The sequence below is a fragment of the Pundamilia nyererei genome, unplaced genomic scaffold (assembly GCF_000239375.1).
Source record: "Pundamilia nyererei isolate P.nyererei 1_Seehausen unplaced genomic scaffold, PunNye1.0 scaffold00026, whole genome shotgun sequence".
In the NCBI taxonomy this organism is placed as follows: Eukaryota; Metazoa; Chordata; class Actinopteri; order Cichliformes; family Cichlidae; genus Pundamilia; species Pundamilia nyererei.
Window position 1 is genome coordinate 2,843,704 of NW_005187427.1, and position 22,549 is coordinate 2,866,252.

A 22,549-nucleotide genomic window follows, 5' to 3' on the forward strand; every position below is an offset into this window, starting at 1 on the left:
GACTTGGCCCACTTGACTGCAGAGACAACCTGCTGTCCCCCTAGCCTGTTGAGAGTAGACATGAGCCGTGATGAAGTATCTGGCAGTGTGCTGTCATAGCCCGAGTAGATGATCTCTGGTTCTATGGCCTTCAGTATGGACAGCATGGTCGGCACGAGTTGGGGCATGCTCCTGGGTACAACTGGAACAGGCATGTTGCTAATGGTGGGCTCTGATGCCCCAACCCGGTGCACTTTCATCTTGATCAGCTTTTTATTTTTCCTTGCTGTGAGGTGAGACATAGCAATAAAAGAGAGGTACAGAAAAAAAAATCAGAAGATGCTTCAATAAAATAAATTGTTCACAAGCATTGTGTTTTCTACAAATGTTTTGTGCAAGGTGCAATCAAAACAATTCAGCAATTCTATGCATAAAAAGCATAAACTCTACCTCATTTTACCTCATTTCAGGCTGACTGGCTAATTTTGACCTTTCAAGTTCCATCTCCTTTCTAGAAACTGCTATTGTTTTTAGATCGCTTTCTGAAAATCCTTCACTGTGCAGCTCAAAGATCAGTTATGACTCCAAGAACAAATGGGTTTTTTTCTTGGAAGAGTGTGCAGTGTCCAAGACTGAACATCAGTTCAAGAGCCAAAAATATTGAGCTCAAATGGTCTCTGCTGTGGTACATGCCCTTTGTGTGCTCAGCTGCAATATGTAATAGGTAGTATTTTTGCCACATAAACACAATTTTTGCCACACCTGCAGTTCTTCTGCAGATGTCCTCACAACCAAAAAATAATGGAAGATAAAGGCTCGTGATTTTGACGAATTGGAGACCCAATGGGTATTGCAGACATACTTCTAGGAACAACAGCATCTCTGGAAGAGATCCAGACATGCACAAGGAGCAAACCCTGGACAGAAGGGTTGCTTCTCCATGGGCTGGGCAATGGAACTAAAATGAAAACTAAAATGAAAACATATACAGTCACTGAAACTAGAACTATAAAAACAATTGAAATAAACTGATCTGACCAAATTCTCTGGCTCTAGAAACACACAGAATACAAAAAAGTTACTTTGTGACATAAAGACAGGCTATTATGTCCTGAAGTGAATAATCAACTCAAAATTAGCTTTCACTGTTTTACTGCACAGTGTAATTAACCTAGAAAAATCAACACTGTAATGCATCCATGTACTGTATAAACACTTCTATATTCCCAGTTGACGCTAATAAGTTATTTAAGTTACACCCTTGCTTCACCCCACCTTACAACATGGATGAAGAAATTTCACTTTGAGTTTTAACAAACCAGTTAAAGATCAGGAGAGTGCCACATGCTGGTCTCTGCCCAGCAAATAGTTACAAAATCACAAAAAGAATTCCATTTATGACGACATATGACTTAACAGTGGATTTTTCTTGTTGTTTTTTTTTTTTTTGCAGCTTCTCTCCATCAGTGTGACATCAGTGAAACAACAGATATGGCAAATTGCTGTGTTTTTTGCCCACAACTGTACATTATCTAAGCCTCATTTGAACATTTCCTGCTACTAAATGTACAAAACGTCAGACTTTGAGAGGTTACCATGAAAAAAACATGTTTTTCCTACTCTACCTTTTTTAATTTCCTCTCTTGGTGTTTCTATGGCAACTAAGAGCCTTTCTGCTGGGAGTCTGTCTGCTGATGCACTGACTTCCATCAAATCCCTCTCTCTGTCTTTGTTCCTCTCACTCTCTGTGAACCTACCTTCACCCTGTGACCAAAACTGCACTTTTAACATGTAATCTCACTCAACGCTGATTCATACAAACTAGTAACAGCAATTTCATTCCCCTTAGGGAGCATCAAGCAGAAACAGCACAACAAGCAGGTTCTTGGTTATAAAGCTGTTGTTTTGGTTACAACCTGTTGCTTCCCAAAAATGTGAAAGATCATCAGGTAATAGAAGTTTTGGAGGCTTGGACTTAGGAGTGAATTAAGCAGTGATCAGTGTGAACCATATAGAACAATAAAGGCCATATTAGCCATCAGGCCATATTTAATCTATTCTTGTTTTTTTCCTTTGTTCTTCCTTTATTTTTATACTAAACTACTAATCTCATCTGTAATCTAAAATGTTCTTTACATAGTCAGTAATCTGTCATTTATCTCAATTTTAAAGCTAAAATAAAAGAATGATAGTTCACATCGTTTATGTTAATGAGAGTGTGGGGAGTGAGTTGGAGGGTGGGGTGGGCTGCTTTTAACCATGTAAAGCACTTTGTGCTACATTTTTTTTGTATGAAAAGTGCTTTATAAATATTGATTGATTGATTGATTGATAACAAATTGAAAGTGAAATGAACTACTGTGCAAAAGTTTCAAGCCACTCCAATTTATTTATATCTTGCTAAAAAAAAATGGGAAATAAGTGCAGCAATTTATTGAAATGTGTGCAAACCTAACTGGAAAACCTGGATTTAAGGCAAAAATAGAGCCAATATATGGTTTAACCACCTTTACTTTTCACCACAGCTTTCTTGTAATTAAAGTACTCTACTAAAGTTATTTGGATACTGACTGCTTTTTTTCCCTTTCTACCAGGATGATCACACACTGGTTCAATAATGTTGAGGTATGGTGTCATGGTCCTGGGTCGTTGACCCAGCGTTTTGTGTTTATTCTGATTTTGTATTAGTTTAGGGTTGAACCTGAAGTTTGGTGTATATTCAGCCCTACCTGTGTCTGTCCTTGGTGCTCTGTTCATGTCTCCGTGTTGTGTTGTAAATCAGTCTGTGTGTTTCCTGCTTTACTTTGAAGGCTCGTGTCCTAGAGTTCCTGTTTTGTTCTGAAAGTCTGTGTCTGTTGTCATTGTGTTCAGCTTGTCTCCTCTGGTCCTCATGTGTATTAGGTTCAGCTGTTCTTCCCTCCTGTGTGTGATTACCTGATTACCTTGTGTGTGTGTATATTTAGTGGGTGTCGGTCTGTGTTCGTTGTCGGCTCGTCTGCGTTCTATGGTGTTCCGTTCCTGTCTCTGCCCCGCACCCCTTTTGTATGGTCTCAGGTTCGTCATTTAGTTCTCCCAGTTTAGGTTTCTTCAGTTGTTTTGTCATGCCTCACTGCCTGTTTTTGCCACTCCACCACTTGTAATAATCGTCACTCGAATCATCAGTCACTGCCGCATTTTGGGTCCTCCTTTTCCTCCAACACCACACGGCTCACCCCGCCAGCCGTGACATATGGTCTCTTTAGACCAATCCATGAGTGTTTGTGTTTTTCATTTTTTATACGCTTTTATTGTACTGGCAGTGTGCTTGGGATCGTTGCTGCACTAAAAAATTTAGCTGTTGCTAATGAGATGCTTTACAAATGTATTGCATGGCTAATCAAAATCTGACGCTACTTCTCTGTGTTTACAATTCAATCAATTTTGACAACACTGGCTGAAATGCAGCCCCAAACCATGACAGATCCTCCACTACATTTTACAGATGGCTGTATATGCTCACTGTTGGACCTCTCGTCTGACCTCCTCCATGCATACTGATGATAATTTGAACCAGAATTTTATTCAAATTAGTATCATTCAGTCGATAAGACGTATTGTCAAAGATTTTCTGTTAAGTTCTTGTGTAATTTGGCCTCCGTTTACCTCATTTTCTATGATTTCCATTCCTTATGAATGATTTCATGGCAACCACTCTTTCACTGAGACCACACTGCTAGAATGCGCCTTTCTTATCTGTTGTTACAGCTCTGTATCACTGGGTTCCTTTTACTAAGTAATGTGATTGTTTGTTTTTGCAATCAGAGTTATATGTGCAAGCTCCTTATCCTGATTGGTGTTTCCACTTGGCTCATATTCACTAGATCATCTGGGATTTGGACCAGAGACCTCTTGCAAGAATTATACTGCCTAGACCAGAGTTTCTTTAAATGAACCACTGCAAGTAGAACATGGACATCCAAGGAGAAAGTGTGACACTAAGTGAAATTAATACTTGAAGGGAAAATTAGGTTACTGGTACAATTAATTTCATTAAATGAACCAATTTGGATCAGTTTTTATTAATGATTGATTACAAATTGTGTGGGACATGAACTTTTTTCAGCTTCTGAAGTTGGGGCTTCCCGAAAAACTTTAAGAACCACTGCCCTAAACTAAAGCTGCTCGCACTGAATCACAGCTGCCCCGAATGACAAATTGGCTGCACTTTGAAGCAGCTGCAGGGATTACTGCTGCAGTTTGGCTGTGGCGCTGGTCTAGTCATGGTGGAAGCCAAGATGAAAGAAGAGCAGTCAATATTATAGGCTGAACATAAGCCAAGTGGAAGCACCAATCAGCAACAAGCCCTTGCACATACAGATGAGAGTCCAAGAAAAGAGTAATTCACACTTTAAGAGAAGAACTGCAACATCCACCTTTGTGTGAATGATCCAATCAAAGCCTGCTGGAAATATAACCAGCACAGGTACTTTACTTTACTTCACAATATTGCACATAAGACAAGATAAAGATGCCCAGTTTTTCATTAAAGCATTGAACGTTGGCTGGACTCATTTAAAGATGGGTCTGATCATTTACCTTCCAAGTTCATTCCAGCTTGAAGACATTTTCTGAAGCGGCAGGCTGGACAGTTCTTCCTGCGGATCTTATCAATGATGCAGTCATTTCTCCCTGCACACAGGTAGTTGTGCTGGCCTGTAAATAGAAGAAGGAGAAGAAGGAGGGGGGAAAGAAGACATTAGCTAGCAAAGAATGTTTGAGAAGGATTAGCACGAGCAATATCTATGACCACACTAATCACCTGTTGTACAGTAAGCCTAACAGGCTTTTGGGATCCCTTTGGTGTTAACAGCTTCACTTCCACAACTATGCACTTAGACTAGACAGCAAAATCCACGCCATTGGTCTTTGAGAGTAACGCACAGTCCATATCATTACATACATAACATTCCTATTATGGAGCATGCACCAGATTCTAAAACAGGTCCACATTTGATTATAGAGCATGGATACTTTTGATTTCTTAATAATCCTTTGTTACACAAGAAGGAACAGTTGATTTGTGACCACAATGAGGAAGTCATGTGAAGTCAATCACCACCTAAACTACTTTTTTTTTTTTTTTTTGGGGGGGGGGGGGGGATATTTGCAAGCAATAGTTTGTTGTTAAAGAATTATGAATGCATATATAATTCTATATTTTACAGATGTGCACAGCTAGTCCCTGGTTGCACTGAAACTTCTTACTCGTTTAATGTCTGTAAATTCATTGAAGACATACTAAATGCTTTCATATTGTGGCAGTATGGCTTACGACAGTGCAACTTTGATCCTCTGAGATATCCAACCGAACCTTATTCTCTGCACTTTTCTATAAAGCACATTTTGGCCTGGTTGTCACCAATTCTCTTAGCGTTGTTATCTTTGGTTAAAATACTTTAATTACAATATCTTGTATTTTTTCAAATAAAAGATAATATTTCAATCCGGATACGCATGAGTCTGAGAGATGATGACATGTCAAAGCACTAAGTTACTTTGTTTCTTGAGCGTTCTTTTTGCTGATTAAAATTTGCCCCAAAATGATCCTCATTGCAAGTGTACAGCAGAAGGACAAACATGCCTAAGGATGAATTTGGCATTTCGTACATTAACATTGTCTCTTGAACACTTTCAAGATCACAATCTGCAGCATTTTGTCAATATAATTGTCAGGTCTGTATTTTTTAGCTGTGAAAGGCCTCACTAAATCATTGGGCTGTTGCTCAATATTTTATGGGCTATGCTTGAAGATCTATTTTATGTCTCAGTTATGTAGTCTTGATGCAACAGCGCTTTTGTTCCAGTGCATGTAACACTTATACGACAGGACCTGGAAGCATCACATTAATCACTTTCCTTCTAGCAACAGATATGCTTTTTATTTTTGTGATGACTATTCAGTAGATAACCTATGCTGTGGAATTGGTCATAGTTTAAAGTTTCACTGTGACACTTCTTTGAAATCAAAATGGGATGATTAACTAGAAGTGTCTTTGATTTTCCCCATATGAGTAACTAACCCAACCAAGAATTTTATATGAAGTGTTGGTGGTGTTTACTCTGAAAAACAGACCATGGGCAGTTATTTAGAAAAGCTGCAACTAATTGATATCTGCCAGAGCAAAGGATTCACAATTTTTTTACCACTTCCTTCAGTTACCAGTCACTGTCAACTGAAAGTCAGCACATTTCTACATTTCATTTCCACTGGCTTTACATAGAAGTCTGCTTTTCTCACAGTTGGAATTGTGTGTCATTGTCCGAAATAAGACTGCTTATACATAGGACACACTATAAAATGCACAAATCACAAATTAGAAGAGTTAAAAAATATATCAGGAATGCAGGCTACTTTTTCGACTTTGTGTTTACTCACTGGATTTGTGCTGCAAAGCACCAAGCGTCAGACTATAGTCTGCTCCAGCTCTGCAACACAAAAACATCCCTCCTCTATCATTTGTGGTGTTCTTGTGAAAAATTGTTTGATAAGTTCATCCAATCTTATCAATCGAATATGTCCGTTCTATGCGATTGAATTTCTACATTGTAGCTTACTATGGTGGGGAACGGTGAAAAGCCTACTTATTAGTCACTCGTGTTATAATAGCATTACTCATCATGGTGTAATGGCTGTTCTACACATTATAACGAGTGGCAAAAGCAGAGGATTCAATAAATAGTCTTTTCATGTTACTGAAACTCATTATAATAGATGATACAACAAACTCTCCAGAAACCATTCATTTATTTTTTTATAGACCCGCTGAAAACCTTCTGCATGATTGCAGAAAAACTCATTGACTGTATACAAAGTCACCAGCGTCAGTATTCCCCCTAGGGTGGAGGATGAACACTGATCTCTTAATCTACCCTGATCTTTAAAATGTAATGCTTTTGATGCTTTTTGACCTAAAGGGCATTTAATTATACTGCTGGAGACATGTAATAAAATGGAAGAGCAATACTGCACAGTGTGTGACAACTTAAATTTCGTGGGCACTTAAAAAGGAAAGGAACACTATATAAATATGAAGAGAAGCACTATATAAAAAGAATCATATTATTCAATTGACAACATAAAAAAATAGTACGTGCCTTTGTATACAGCAAAGCTTATCCAGTGCTGTTTTCTTGCACATTTGACACATGTTTCAGGTCATAAAACAAATTTGAATATTAGATAAAGACAAGCAAAGTAAGTATAAAGTAAGTAAGTATAAAATGGTGCTTTTAAATGATGATCTAAGCCTCCCTGTCCCTTTGTGAATAACTAATTGCCTCCTAAACTTAATAACTGGTTGTGCCACCGTTGGCATCAAGAGCTCCAATCAAGTGTTTAACTGTCATTGAGCCTTTTACATTACTGTGGAGGAATTTTGGCCCACTCTTCTTTGTGGAATTGTTTTAATTCAGCCACACTGGAGGGTTTTCAAGCATGAATGACCTGTTTTAAGTTAATGCCAAATCATCTCAATCTGATTGAAATCCAGAGCCTTAACTAGGCTTAATGAAGCTCTGCTAACTCTGATATTCCCTCTCTATTTATAAGTAACTTCTTTACAACAGTAGCATCCTGCTGGTCCACCAGTGGGCAGCTCATACTGTGAAGAATGAGCAGCAGGAAGGGTTTGGTTTGCATTAACAAGGAATGAACATGGCTGAAAATGATCGGTAAACAGTAAAATATGTTCACAGATATGGTTGTACAAACAGGGATGCATACAGAAGCTACAGTGATCCAGGCAGAAGCTGAAAAAGAACTGAAGCTTAAACAGAGTCATTTTCCCCTGCCTGCCAGCACATACACAGAGAAAATTAGCACAAAAAGCAGGGATCAGCGCTGCTATATTGCATATTACAGGTGGCAAAACTAATCCAGATGTCCACATAGAAATCATGATAAACGCGCTACGAAACCCAGTAATAATCATAATATTCCACAATAAAAATTGGTGGTGTGATGACAAGATTGGAGCTGCATGTTGCAGCCGTCGCTGATATCACAGAGAGTCATTGCAAACAATGGCGTAAACAGCCATCTGTAGTGTCAAAAGTGCCAACTGAATCCCACTGGTATTCTCCCTCCCTTATCCTGCCCTAATCTGCTAACAAGGGTTTGGCACGAACCATCAGCAGTGGATGGTGAAGCCCGTAGCTGAGTTTGTAACCAATACGGGCATACAGGGTTAGTGGTTGGCACTGTGAAGTCACAGTCAGGAAGTCCTGAGCTTAAACGTGACCAGTGGAAGGGAATCCACTTTTTGATTCTGTAAAGGTAAACCACCAAATGTTTAGTATTTCATAATTCGCTTTATAATTAACAGAAGGAAAAATGTAACTACAGGGGTGGCAGAGGTTTCATTTCTCATGACAGATCTCAGGAAGTAATGTGGGTTAAGTGCTGAAAAAACAGACCTAACTGGAGACAGCATGTGATTGCGTTTAGATCTATCATCGTAGAGGAAGATAAGATGAGGGGCATTCCAGACAGAAAATGAAGAGTGCAAAAATCATTCACAGGCAATTTATGCTGATTTAAATGACCAAATCAGTACATTTGCATGCATTAACAGATAGCTGGCGGAACAGGCTATGCATGTTTCTAGGCAGATTGATCAGTGCTGAAAAAGTACAGGGGACATTGGCAAATCATGAATGCTAAAATTTCCATCATCATCATCAAAATAATAATCATTATTATTACTATCATTATTACTATTATTATTATTAAAAGTGTATTTATTTACCATCTGTGTTTTGTCGTGCTCTCCATCCTTCCCCATAGAGACAATGACCAGAGAAGGAAGAGGGGGAGAGAAAAACAAAAATGACAGGTATGACTTTCTCATTATTACTGTAGGCAGTGAAATTGCACTTCATATCGAATGCTTGGCAGTTACACCAGCACTGCATAATAAATATCGACATGCTGGATAACCGTTAATCATAATCTTAGTATACCATAGAAGTAAATATCGTAGATATCAGGATATAATTCAGGGCATACCAAGGGTTCTTGTTTCCAGTTTCAGTCTATCTGTATCAGTTTGTCTGATACTTTTTTCCTTTTCTATGTTGGAGACTGTGAAATGTTTCTATAATAAATTCCATTAAAAACCGGCCCAGTTAATCCTTAACTGCTGCAGAAGTCAAATAATCCATCTACACCGTGTGTCCCCAAATATTCAGAGTAATGATTTCCCTAAAGCAAGTCTGATCGCGAGGTATTCTTTCACCAGCAACGCATAGAAATGAAAGAAAAGGACAGGGCTATGTTAACTGATACCTGAAATTAAATGAGTCATTTCTGTGCATATTCAGTAAGTTTGGGCAATGATAAATTGAAGTTGATGTCTTAGGGTTAGGGTTAGTCGCTAATAATGACTTAAAATACACCTCAGAAAACCCTATCTAAGCAACCTGTAACACGTCTGCAGAGGCAGCTTGTAGAAAGAAAGGGAATGGAAAGAGAGCAGAAGAGAAGCTCAGGGAGGAATGCATGACAGTAAAAGCATTTAATGCAAAATACGGTTTGTCAAATGCATTCTTGCCCGTCCCTCCAAAGCATTCTGACACACAAACCATTTAGAGATAAATATGCACATTGAAGTACATATGTAGCTAACCTTTTCTTACTTGTTTGTGCACATATTAAATAGGTCTATGTAACCACTGTGATTCAACAAAAATATAATCAAATCAAATCAAATACCTTGCCTGTACCCCATTAGAAGATACGCTCACTGGACATTTCATTAGGTACACCTGCTCAACTGCTTGTTAACACAGATATGTACACAGAAAGCTGCATGGCAGCAACTGGCTGGTCTGAGTATTCTGAGCTGAGATTTTCCCACAGAACCATCTCTGGGGGCTACAGAAAATGGTCCAATAAAGAGAAAACATCTAATAAGTGGCAAGTGTCTAGAATGCCCTGGCATTCTCTGGGTATTTTTGCCAGAGGTCAAAGAAATGGCCACCCTGCTTTGAGCTGCTAGGAAACCAACAATAACTTGTTCCAATCAAGATATGGTGAAGAGTATCTCCGAACGCACAGCATGTCAAACCCACAAGGTCCCACTCCTGCCAGCTAAGAGTGGGAAACTAAAGCTACAAATTCACATGGACTCAACAAAATTGGACAACTGAAAACATTTGAAAACAACAGGGTCAGAATTTAGTGTAAACAACATGAAAGCATGGATCCCTTCTGTCTTGTATAAAAGCGGTCAGGCTGGTGGTGGTGTTGCAACAGTGTGGGGGATACTTTCTTGGCACATTTTTGGTCCCTTCACACCAACTGAGCATTGCTTAAACGCCTCAGCCTCACAAAGCTTGAATAATCCCAAGCACATTGGCCTGTGGTGGAACCGGAGAGTCTTATCAGCCAACAAATCTGCAGCGATTGTGTGATGCTAACAGGTCATGTACTGAAATCTCTGAGGAATGGTTCCAGCACCTTTCTGAATCGATGCCATGAACAATTAGGGCAAAGGGGGTCTAAACCAGTATGGTAAGGTGTACCTAATAAATTGGCTAGAGAGCGTGGCCACTTTATTGGAAAGCTGGAAAAGAAAATGGAAAGATGATATTTCTGGATTACGGCCTTTCCTCTGCACGCTTTTGTTTTGTTGGTAATCAAAACCAGTTATAAGCAGTCCCTGCTTTGGGGCATAACAAACAAGAAGGGGAATAAAAGAGGTGGAGAAATACAACTAATGTACTAAACCCACAAACAATTGAAGAAATAAGATCTCACCCTGCACTCTACTATTCAACTGTGACCCTGAACTTGGAGAAATCATTAAATTTTCTTCTTCAGGACAGAGCAGAGATGTGCAGAAGCATCAAGAGCTGTAGTGTAACGGGAGAAAACTTGTAATAAATACTAACAATTTAGTGCATATGTATATAAGCATATGTAATTTAAACATCCATAGTACCATCATTCAAAGTAAAACTGAATTTCCAGCATTAATGAGGAGTGTGCCGTGTCTGAGTGATTGAGGCAGTGGGTGCAGATTGCGGGAGACCAACCTTCAACGGCTCTCTTGAAGAAAACCTTGCAGCTGCCACATGTTACAACCCCGTAATGGCATCCAGAGGCCTCATCTGAGCACACCAAACAGATCTTATGAGTCTGCCCGCTGGTCTTGGATTGGGCAGGTACCACAGAGCTGCTGAGCTCTCCTTCTCTGGGTGATGAACTGTAATATGTAGAGAGAGGAAAGAGGGGGAAAACATGTGTCAAGAATGCTGATTTGCAGCATGGAAATGTCATGTGTAGGGTGACTCATTCACACCACCTTTGAATGAGCCCAAATTTAGTCATGCAATTTTCTGTAAACGGATCCCAAATATACACAGTATTACAGAGACAGAACAAAGAACCGACTCAAATCTTAGGGTGATAAAAAAATGCATCCCTCATCGGAATTCAAACCCTCATAGTGTTTGCAGTGTTTTCCCCAGGTTGACACAACGCAATGATGAGCCAGATGTCTTTTCATTAATGAATGCTTAAAGTGAAAAACAAATCAACTAAGCCAAATCCAATGAAGCCTATCACTAACAGCTTCTCTGTGCTGTATCTAGGCTCTAAATCTCAGTCCAATCTTCTAAGTGTGCTACGATACAAAGTAAAGAATTTTATACTTCTTGTGTAATCACACACAGTCATACACGTTGTTATTTCCAACTGAGAGATTTACACACATGAAGTGCACTGTGAGGCTTAACTAGTCACTAAGACCAACTTGACAGCTGCACTGCAAGTTAAGTGGCAGGATGCAAACCAAGAATACATTACGTCTGCTGTGTTCGACTGACACTGCCGTGTAATCCATCACAGGAATTTGACCGCATTAAAGGACTTAAATCTTTCCCCAGTTGTTTGTTTTGGTAGCACACTAGTTGGAATGTATATGGGGATTATGTAATAGGATTAGCTTGCTAAGCCTGACAATGACTTTGCGTTTAGGTCTACAGATATCTTGGCTCCAGTGCTGATACAACATCACTTCTCAACTAAGGCTTCAAGTGTTTTGCTGTCCATTTTCTCCACATGTTCAATCAGAACTGGAAAGTACAGTGGATTACATTAACTGGAACTCTGAATCCACCTCACAGATCAGCAGCACTGCTATCTAAAGAAGCATGACCCAAATTCACAGGGCCTAGTTTCTGATGGTCACTGGAAAGACGACACTTGCTTATGTAAATTGGACCGCAACCAAGGGGAGTAGCGTTGATGGATCTTGGAAGACACCTTAAGCTAAGATGTCTATTCATATCTATGGTGAGCTAGTCAAGATGACTCCAACGCAGCCAAGTTCGAATGGTATCTGGATTCGGAATGCAGTCCCAGCTAAACTTCTGATCCCCATCTGAGCAAAGTATGCAATCACAAAACACAGAATACTTTTTCACAAGTACTGTTCCATTGCACCACAAAAATAAATGCACCTCTGTTAAATATGCATACCTCAATTTCAGACCTACTTTTCTGCATCACTATAACCTCAGAGGCTAAGTATGGTTCATCAAACCCACAAATTGAAACTATTAGGAGTTTCAGCTGGAAGTACAGTAATCTGCTTCAATAGTCTAATCAAATTTGGCACATATAGGTTACGTGCAGACAATGTATATACAAAACAGTCCTTTTCCCCTTATTGTTCAGTTGATCCTGTACATAGTCCATATATTAGGACACACCAGTGATCCTGATGCAAGATGGGATTACTTATAAGGATTTTTATAATAACTGAATGACTGCTAATTTTAATTACATGATATGTCAGTTAAAAGGCTATTGTCATTACATAGCCAAAATATGCTAGTGTGTGTGCTACATTCGGATCCTTCCTTAACACAAGGGATCTGGCAGAGTTTTACACAAATATACTGATGGGCGATTATTTTTCATTTCTGCTACAGTCGTGTTTTCAAAGGGCTCGATGCGGTCCTTTCACAGGACTTTTTAAATGAGTTGTTTTAACAATGAGGATCATACCAAAAACAAACATCTATGCTATTTGTTCATCATCAACCTGGCAAACAACTGCACTTGTGGTGTCACAGCTTTTCAAATCTGAAGTCATTAGGTAAATCATTTCCAGCATGAGCAACTCATCCATAATCGTAAGGAAACAAACACAGAATACCTCATTATGACAGGTATTGCATAATATTGTAAATTAAGTCTATAAAATTTGCTTTTGCAAATGTGGAATTTCCCCAACACGCCCATTTGGGATGCTACAATGAAAATTCAAGCAGACCTTAAAAGAATTAAAAGCCCAAGCATTTCAGTGGACATAAAACCCTTTATTTCTTTTTTTTCCTGAGAGGTTTGAATATGAGTGTGAATGGTTTATCTGTCTCTCTGTGTTAGCCCTGAAGCAGACTAGCAACCTGTCCAGGGTGTACCCTGCCTCTCATCCTATGGTCGTTGCTTCTAAGGATAAACAGAAGAGTATAGACTGATGGAAATCAAATCAACTTTCAATGTGTTTAAACTTTATTTGCCACACTGGAACTCTGTGAATGTTGGCAAATGCTCCTGCTATGTGCTCATCTTTCTGGTGCTCTCATTACTCGTCTACTTAAAGGAGCAACTGACGAAACTGTGGACACTTATTATGGGGCAGAGCTTGAGCTGTAAATATCTGGACTTCTAGGAGACCACAAAAAAGTGGCCAGTGAAGTGGGAGACCACCTGTGACCAATCATCCGATTTAAACAAATGTAAACACAGAAGTTTAGAAAGACTGACAAATGCAGGCACCTCATCCTCTGCAGCTGAAGTGGAGGCAATGTGTCTGTTTAGATTTTCAGCCATCTAGCTCACAATTGTAGTTGATCTTATTAAAACTGAAGAAGTCTCTTGCACTGGCAAATAATACAGCTAGCTTTCATGTTCCCTGTTTGTCATGAAAATGTGACAAAATATCAACTGCTTGGGAAGAAGAGGGCAGTAGACATATGGACACATTTTGTATTTGATATCACTGAAAAGAAGATGCTTTGAAAACCATATGGAGCAACCCTCATGACCAACTTTTACAATTTTTATTTTGGGTCAACTGAATAAATCTCATATTGAGTCTACTATAATGTTAGAATATTTAATCAACTTAAGCTAGATTAAAAATAAAAGAATTTAGATGCCAAAATTATGGCTAAGACTAAAACAAAATACTGCAATGTAGAGTAGCTATACGTTTAAAAAAATTATCTTATCACTTCTTTTATTCTCAATTTTAATGTTTAAAAGTTCAGTAAACAACAACAACAAAATGTCACATGCTACAAATTTCTGTTCTGGTCTGCTACGGCATGACTCAACTGCTGGTAATGTAAAATGACCACAGGGTGGTGTTTGGATTAAAGATTTATAACCCCCCACCCCTACTTGCGAGCCATTTCATATGCTCCTCCCACTGCTGAGACATCATGTGTGGCTCTGAGCCATGTAGCACAGAGTCAAGCCTCATTAGGAATGCATACTGGGCTAGAACACAGCAGACGTGCACACAGTCGATCGTTCTCTGATGCACACACTCACACGGGCAACAGGGTTTGTATGTACTGACAAACAAGCCAACTCTGCACAGTGATTAAGACACAAAGTGCCAAATGTACACATGCAGAAAAGAGAAGTGTATTAACCCACCTACATACGCATTAACCAATACTTTCCAGTGGGGGGGTTTGAGGAAAAGGCACGAATAAACACAAAAAGCAGGTTGCAGTTCATGGCCCTTTGCTGCTCTTTCATCACCCAAACTGCCTTTGGAACGTGTGTGTGTGTATTTGTGATTTACTGCACGGACTTTGCTGCATCAGTCTAGAACCTGGTCTTAAAAGGCAAATGAAGGAAAGTAAAGGCTGGGCCATGATGACAGTGACTTCCCACACCCTTTTACTTCTACCTACAAACATCGCTTTCGCTGCGTGCATTTGTGTTTGAACACATGCTAAGAAAGAGTATGTGTCTAAAAATAGCATATGGTGTTCATTGTAAACTACATTCCATTAAAATGGATCCTGATTTATAACTAATTGCAGTAACGTGTTGTTTAATGGACACCAGTAAAAATTATGTGATATAGCAGTAGAAGACATAGAGCAGCATGGACAACAGTCTTAAATAAATAAATTGCCCGTAGCAACCATGGAGAGACTGCGTGAACTGAGCTGACCTGATCTGTCACTGGGGAATCATATAGCAGTAACTACAGTGGGAACTGATATACAGTAAGCCTAGTTTTTCCATTCAGATCAAAGCTTTTTTAGGCTAATGTGTGGGAGCAGAAAGTATGAGGTGCCCATGGGAGGGATGTAGAAAATAAGAGCATTCACAGTGCTGGATCCTGACGCATACCGAAAGTGACTGTAGCTGCTCCATTCGATAAAACGTCAACATTTTTATGTGGAATTTTTAACTGACAAGCAAAAAAGAAAAAGCTGTTTGGACACTGATTTATGATTTTAACTGAGATTTGCAGGTTTATTTTAGATATATTTGATTGTAAATATGTATTTTTTTATGAATGATATTTGCAAAACAAAACAAAACAACAAATGCTGCAAATAATTCTTGACACGGAGCACAAGTTTCAAATTTGAAATCAGTTGTGTAACAAAAGCCCTGGGTTTTGAAAAGAAAGGAAGTCTGACAGTTTCACATAAGATGGCACAGGAAAAGTAGCCTGCGTCCCTGCTCTAGCAAATATTAGTCAGTGTAGTAAAATATAAAAACAATAAGTCTGTTCTCCATTTTTTAAGCCATTGTGTAATTTTACCGTTTTACTGTACTCTTCCTTTGTTGCCTCTTGCTACTCTCACTTCCTCACTCTCTTCACATCCGTCTCTCACTAACTCTCTCTTCCTTTCTCACTGCTCACCCCCCTCACTCTACCTCATTTTCCAAGTTATATAATATTCGCATTACGGCCGCTGGGGCGGACGCCCTCCAACCCCACCCCAGCCCGGCCTCTCAGCCAATCCAGATTCACTACTTGCAGGGAGTATGGAGGAGGTCAGGCGAGTCATGGGATTATCCAACTCACCTACCCGGGAACGGGAATACATGGCATACGTGTGTGTGTGTTTTCAGTTTGTGTTGCTAATAGGAACCTGTGTGGGTTTGTTGATCTGGTCTTCAAATTACTTAAGCAGAGCCTTTGGTTGCCAGAGAGGAGCGGGGTTATAAAGCTACCCTTGTTTCAAAAATTGTCATGTGATTGTGTCATGGCTCCCTCTTTTCGTCTCCCTTCTTCCTCTTGCTAAACAACACTCACCCACCAACTCTGCCATCCTCGCATGTGAATGTCTAAATCTCCTACGCACGGCTGTCATTTCAATCATCATTTCATAGCATCAGTCACTTCTTCCCCAACCTAAAACTTGAACATTTGTTCGCGACTATCCTCACAAAGTATTTTCAAAGTGTCTTCGAAGCAAACATCAAACAGATGTGAGACTCAATAGAAAAAAATGAAAGCATGACGGTTTCTTCAAATGTTGCATTTATACCTCCCTGAAAAAGTCTTTGTGCCATGCAGCCTGTAAGAAGGAAAGTGTACGGCACTCAAATCTGTTGCTGGCATCCCTTCTCACCTTCATGCAAGGAGTGCTGAACTATAGTCCGCTCAATTTGGTAATACTAGAAAATGCGTAAATATCAAGCGTAAATTATGCCTCAACTACTATGACATGAACATAACTTCAAAAAATCCTACTCAACAAATTGTCCACCAGCTCTTTTTGAGGATGGTTTTAAAATGAAGTTCAAAAAGATAGGACACAAGTGAAAGCACAAATAAGTACCTCAGCCTAACAGTTTGACTTCCTCTCACACGTAGCAACAGTTTGTGCCATGCTATTGCTACTGCGTCTTCTCCTTCTCCTTCCCTCAATGCTGCTATTCTCAAATATACACCAGACACAGATGCCCACAAAGAATCATTAGCAAAGTGGACACAAAGACATCTCATTAGCACTCATTTCCACTGTGGCAGGCAGTGAACTGGGGAATTTTTAGAACTAAATGAGTTACTTCAATCTGTTCTGTCGCCTCTTTTCATCAGGAATTAGTGGAATTTATTCCTTCAACTTGCACTGTGTAGTCAGGGTTGCTCAGTGGTGAAGTAAACACAATGCAAAGCGCTGCACAGCAATCATCTTAATGTTATGATTAAGCATAACATTACATTAGGAAGTAGTTCTTTTACAAGAACAAGAATTACAAGAGAAGATAATTAAAGCAGCGAATGACCTGATTCAGAGCTGCTGCAAAATAGTTTAGCTTTAAAGGTTTTTCTCTCTCAGTAGCTTCGTGTTTTGGATTTTCTAAGGCTTTGGGGATTTATGATATGCTGTTGTGTTGTGAAAACAAATAACTAGACTATTTAAAAACTGTTTATAGGGAATATTCAACATTATACCAACACTTTATTAGGAAGACCTGTCCAGCTGCCCCGATGCCTGTTCAGCCAATCACATGGCAGCAATCTATTGCATTCATGCATGTAGTAACGGTCAGGATGACCTAAAGTTCAGAACAAGTTTCGCAATGAGGATTAAAGGTGATTTCAGTGGCATGGTTGTTGATGCCAGATGGGCTAGTCTGAGTATTTAAGAAACTGCCGAATCTGCTGGGATTTTCCCACACAGCTATCTCTAGAGTTTACTGAGAATGGTCCATCTAAGATAAAATATTCAGTGGGCGGCAGTTTATTGGGGCAAAAATGTCCTGTTGATGCCAGAGGAGAATAGCCAGACTGACTTGAGCTGATAGGAATGCAATAGTTATTTAAATAACCACTTTTTGCAACCAAGGTGTGCAGAAGAGCATCTCTGAAAGCTTCATCAAACCTTGAAGCAGATGGGCTAGAGCAGCAGAAAACCACAAAAGTACCATTCCAGTCAGGTAAGAACAAGGAACTGAGTCTATAATTCACAGAGGCTTAACAAAATTGAACGACAAAGATTAGAAAAATGTTGCCTGGCCTGATGAGTCTCAGTTTCTGCTGCCACATTTTGTTTGGTTGAATTGCGAGGTCAGAAATTGGCTTAAAAATATGAAAGCATGGATCCTTCCTGCCTTGTATTACTAGCTGAGACTGCTGCTAGTGGTGTAATGGTATGGGGGGACGTTTTCTTGGCACACTTTGGGTCCCTTAGTACCAACTGAACATTGTTTACACCACCACACCGCAGCCTGACCACGTGTGTCCCTTTACGACCACAGTGTACCCATCTTACAATGGCTACAGGATAATGCACCATGTCACAAATCTCAAATAATCTTAAACTGGTTTCTTGATGACAATGAGTTCACTGCACTCAAAAGACCTTCGTAGTCACTAGATCCCAATCTAGCAGTGCACCTTTGGGATGTGGTAGAACAGGAAATTCACATCATGAATGTGCACCTGACAAGTCTGCAGCAACTGTGTGATACTATCATGTCAATATGGGTCTGTCCAGCACTTTGTTGAAGCAATGCCACGAAGAATTAAAGCAGTTCTGAGCATGAACGAGGAACCCACTAACAATGTGTAACTAATATAATGACCTGTGAGTGTATAATGACATTAGCAGCTTACATGCTTTAATATTTTAGGGGAAAAAGATTTAAACAACAACCAAAAATAAAAAACAAAAACAAAGAAGAGATGGAGTGGGTAGGGTAGAGTAGGACAGTTGGTTGTAGAAGGGCTAATACTTATTTAAGTATTAAAGGGCTAATAATATTTAACAACTTGTTTATTTGGGCGACCGGGGCGCTGGGGGTTGGGAAGCGCATTTGTAACCTTGTAACCGGAAGGTCACCGGTTTGATCCCTGGGCCCTCTGTCCTGGTCATTGTGTCCTTGGGCAAGACACTTTACCCTACCGCCTACCGGTGTTGGCCAGAGGGGCCGATATGGCAGCCTCGCTTCTGTCAGTCTGCCCCAGGGAAGCTGTGGCTACAACTGTAGCTTTCCTCCACCAGTGTGTGAATGTGAGAGTGAATGAATAGTGGCATTGTAAAGCGCTTTGGGTGCCTTGAAAAGCGCTATATAAATCCAATCCATTATTATTAACATATTTAGATTAATTGAGTTGATTTTGAGACACTGTAGGCCAGTATTCCATTTGTAATGTGAACTCTTATAAGGGCATTTCTTTCCTTGTTTCTGCTAATCCCCCATCGCAGCAATTAATCCCTGCTATTCTTTTCACCATTTCTCTTGTACTTTATCATTAACAGTAATGATGTTGAGCATGTCATTACTAAGATCCAGACAGACAGATGGCAGAGAACGTGCAGCATCACCAAAACTACCCTGCAGGAGTCTCGTCTCTGTGCCCCACTTCAGTTACACAGTCAGCAAAGACAAGCGCATGTGCGTAGGCAGACGAAGCCAGGAAGGAACAAATCAAAGCTACAGTAAGAGTCAAACTGCAAAGTGTGTTAACAGTAAGGCCCTTCTCCACTTTGATGTACAAGATAATCTGCAGAACAGAGGAGAGCAGTTAACCAAGAGACAAAACTTCTACTGTTTCTCTCTGAGAAGGGCATGGTTTAGGCTAGATGAGGTCACGTGCTAAATCCCTGGAGAGAAGTTATGCTGTATTGGAATGTGGAGCTTTACAGGAAATTGGGCCACATGGTGTCGACCACAGGGAGCAAAATGAAGGGCAATGGCACAATCTTGCAAGTTTATTCCAGTGTGAGATACAGATGATCTACTTTTTCAGACCAGTAGCATGTTACATTTTTATAAGTATATACAGTGTATAATAAAATACAGTGTGCCATTTGAATACAACAGGCAGCTTTTAATAGATGAATACAATAAAGCCCAGGAGCAGCTAAACAATTACATTTAAAAACGAAAAGTTAACCATTTGCTATTTAACATATATAACTGTGAAAGAATGGAATATTTCAAGTACAACCACTCACGTGTCACCTTTTTTCCTACAACCCTGTTCTACTTTAGTACATTTCAAAATATTATACACTTCTTTACAAAGCAGTCTAAATTGATTCTGCAAAACAACTTAAAAAGAACTTGTCATCACTGATTAAAAAGCACAAATAGTCAGTTTGTTGCTAATTTGTTATTTAAAGGAGACAAAATGTCAAAATTTAAATAAAACAGATTTTCTAGTCATCACATCTAAAATCGTCTCGCTTTTACCAATACCACAAAGCCAAACACTGTGCTCTAAAACCTCACAGTGGAACAAATGCTCAACATTTTTTTCCCATCACATCTTTGACCAAAAGCTGATTAATAAAATAAAGAAGATGACAGGATAATTCTAACACCAGTGCAATAAATCCTGTGTGCTGCGCAGCCTTATCACAATACAAGCGTGTGTGTGTGTGTGTGTGTGTGTGTGTGTGTGTGTGTGTGTGTGTGCAGAGAACCTCCAATTGCTCCCTGCAGATTCGATTTACCGCTGACACATTGTGCGTCTTAAATCAGATAGATGGCCAAGGCCTCAGGGTGCACAGCATTTCCCCTTGTCCTCTTATGTAATTAGCCTTCATTTAGGACTTTAATGCTTCGGCCTCAGAAGAAAGTCTCCTCTCTCCTTTCATGCACTTTTTCCTCTTTCTCTCTCACAACAGCATTTTGACAGGAAAGACACTTTTCCTCTCAGCAACTCATGACTAATTACCATAAATGTCATCATTACCACTATTTTTAACATTATGTCAGAAATATTGTACTGCTGACTAAAAAGTACTGAAAGGGTGACAGAAAGTATTTCCTTATCATGCTGCTTTTCGTTTTACAACATATGCAATGTTAAGCAAGAAGCAGTTACCTAACAGAATATTTATGCTAAATAAATATTTATCATGGCATAAACATGTAAAGGACTGTACAGAGACATGAACACCCAACTGTTTAAGAGAACTGGAAAAAATGATAAATCCTGGGATAAGAAGCCCAAAACGTGCTTTCTCAGTATATAACATTGCTTTTTTATTATGAAGAAAGAATCAGTGAAGTAAGCAGGAGATTAAAACATATTCCATGATGACAACGCCAGGATTCATCAGACTCACACTGAGAAAGAGTGGTTCAGGGAGCATGAGACATCATTTTCTTTCTGTCTTTGTTTGCCCAATATGTTATTAAAAAAAAAACACAATACTAAACAGAGACAAAGAACTGGAAAGAAACAAGAAAGGAAACAAAAGAAAAAGAAAAAAATACAGATTAGTATATTTCATATTTCATTAAGGTTAGTATGTGTGTGTGTTGCATGTCAAAGAACTTGCAATTTTGAGGCTACGCGAGGCTTTATTCAATAAAATAATAATAAAAGAAGAAGAAATAAAGGCAAACATAAATGAATGAATGGAAAAGATGCCTCTGCAGTGTAGTAGTTCACACATTTGCTTGTCAAGTAAAAGATTGCTGATTTGGTTTCAGCCAGAGAAACAAAACCCCTGGCATCTGGTGTAGAAATCTCCCAGATCATCTATGCAGAACTATCTGCTGCAGTGACCCCTTGTTACAAGGAAGTAACTGAGAGTAACCTTCTTCATGTGTAATTATAGTACAGAACATGTAAATAATAATAAGGAAATGTACTGGAGCTGGAAAACTACATGGCAAAGCTTAGAGCTTTGGACACCGGGGATAGATCATGACAAAACTTTTCAGAAGCACACTCATGGTGATTCAGAAGGGGTGTCAATACTGGCCAGGTCACAAGTGTTTTCTTTACTTCACACATGGCCTGGCAACCACAGAGTCCAGACCTTAACCCACTGTGAATCTCTAGGATGTGATGGAGAAGGCTTTATGCAGCGGTCTGACTCTCCCATCATCAATACAAGATTTCAAAGACAAATGAATTCCACTCTGCAACACTGCGTAAGAATAGAAGCAACCATAACCTTAGCATCAAAAGTAAAAGTGGCCCAATGAAATACTAGACTGTGAGACTTATTTTTGTAAATGCAGGAGAAGCTGAAACGCCGGTATCACCTCAGTGTCTGTCCTGACACGCCGCATGAAAAAAGGTTAATGTTTCTGAAGTCATAGACAGAGATGGCAGTAAGAATACTGACTGACTCGTCTTTGATTTCTATATCATTACCTGCTAACAAGCAAAAAGTGCTGAGAGTGACAATTTAAAGGAAGCACGGCAGGGAAAGTGATCATTTTCCCTGACGTTTATCTTGGCTGAGATTATTTAGGTTCACCAGCCTGTTGGTTAACTTTATTATCATTTAGATCAATTTCTGAGGTCTGAGGGGGAAAAAAAGGAAACATGCATGCACTCTTACTAGAGGCCAGGCCAGAGAAAATGTCTCCAGCTACATTGGAAGCATTAGCAGAGAAGAGTGGTGATGGCTTTGGCTGACTAATAGAGGGTTACATTTACATACGCCCACCTCTGTCTGCAAAAAGATTAATGAAGTTGGTAGATGCAAATTGAAATCTGTCGATGTACAGTGAGAAAACTATGGGAGCACAGAAGCAGGGCAGTTTGCTTGCACGGGG

The 22,549-nt window shown here is 39.5% G+C and overlaps 1 protein-coding gene across 1 annotated transcript in view; it reads right to left on the reverse strand.

The window, feature by feature from the left end:
• Nucleotides 1–22,549, reverse strand: part of LOC102196331 (glucocorticoid receptor) — a 67,686-nt gene that overhangs the window by 16,619 nt on the left and 28,518 nt on the right. The window contains exons 3-6 of the mRNA XM_013909490.1: nt 11,056–11,225; nt 8,766–8,792; nt 4,555–4,671; nt 1–265 (exon numbers count right to left, since the gene is read on the reverse strand). The exon at nt 1–265 is cut by the window's left edge and continues 5 nt beyond it. Coding sequence (XP_013764944.1) covers nt 1–265; nt 4,555–4,671; nt 8,766–8,792; nt 11,056–11,225 — 579 coding nt within the window. The remainder of the gene's footprint in view (nt 266–4,554; nt 4,672–8,765; nt 8,793–11,055; nt 11,226–22,549) is intronic.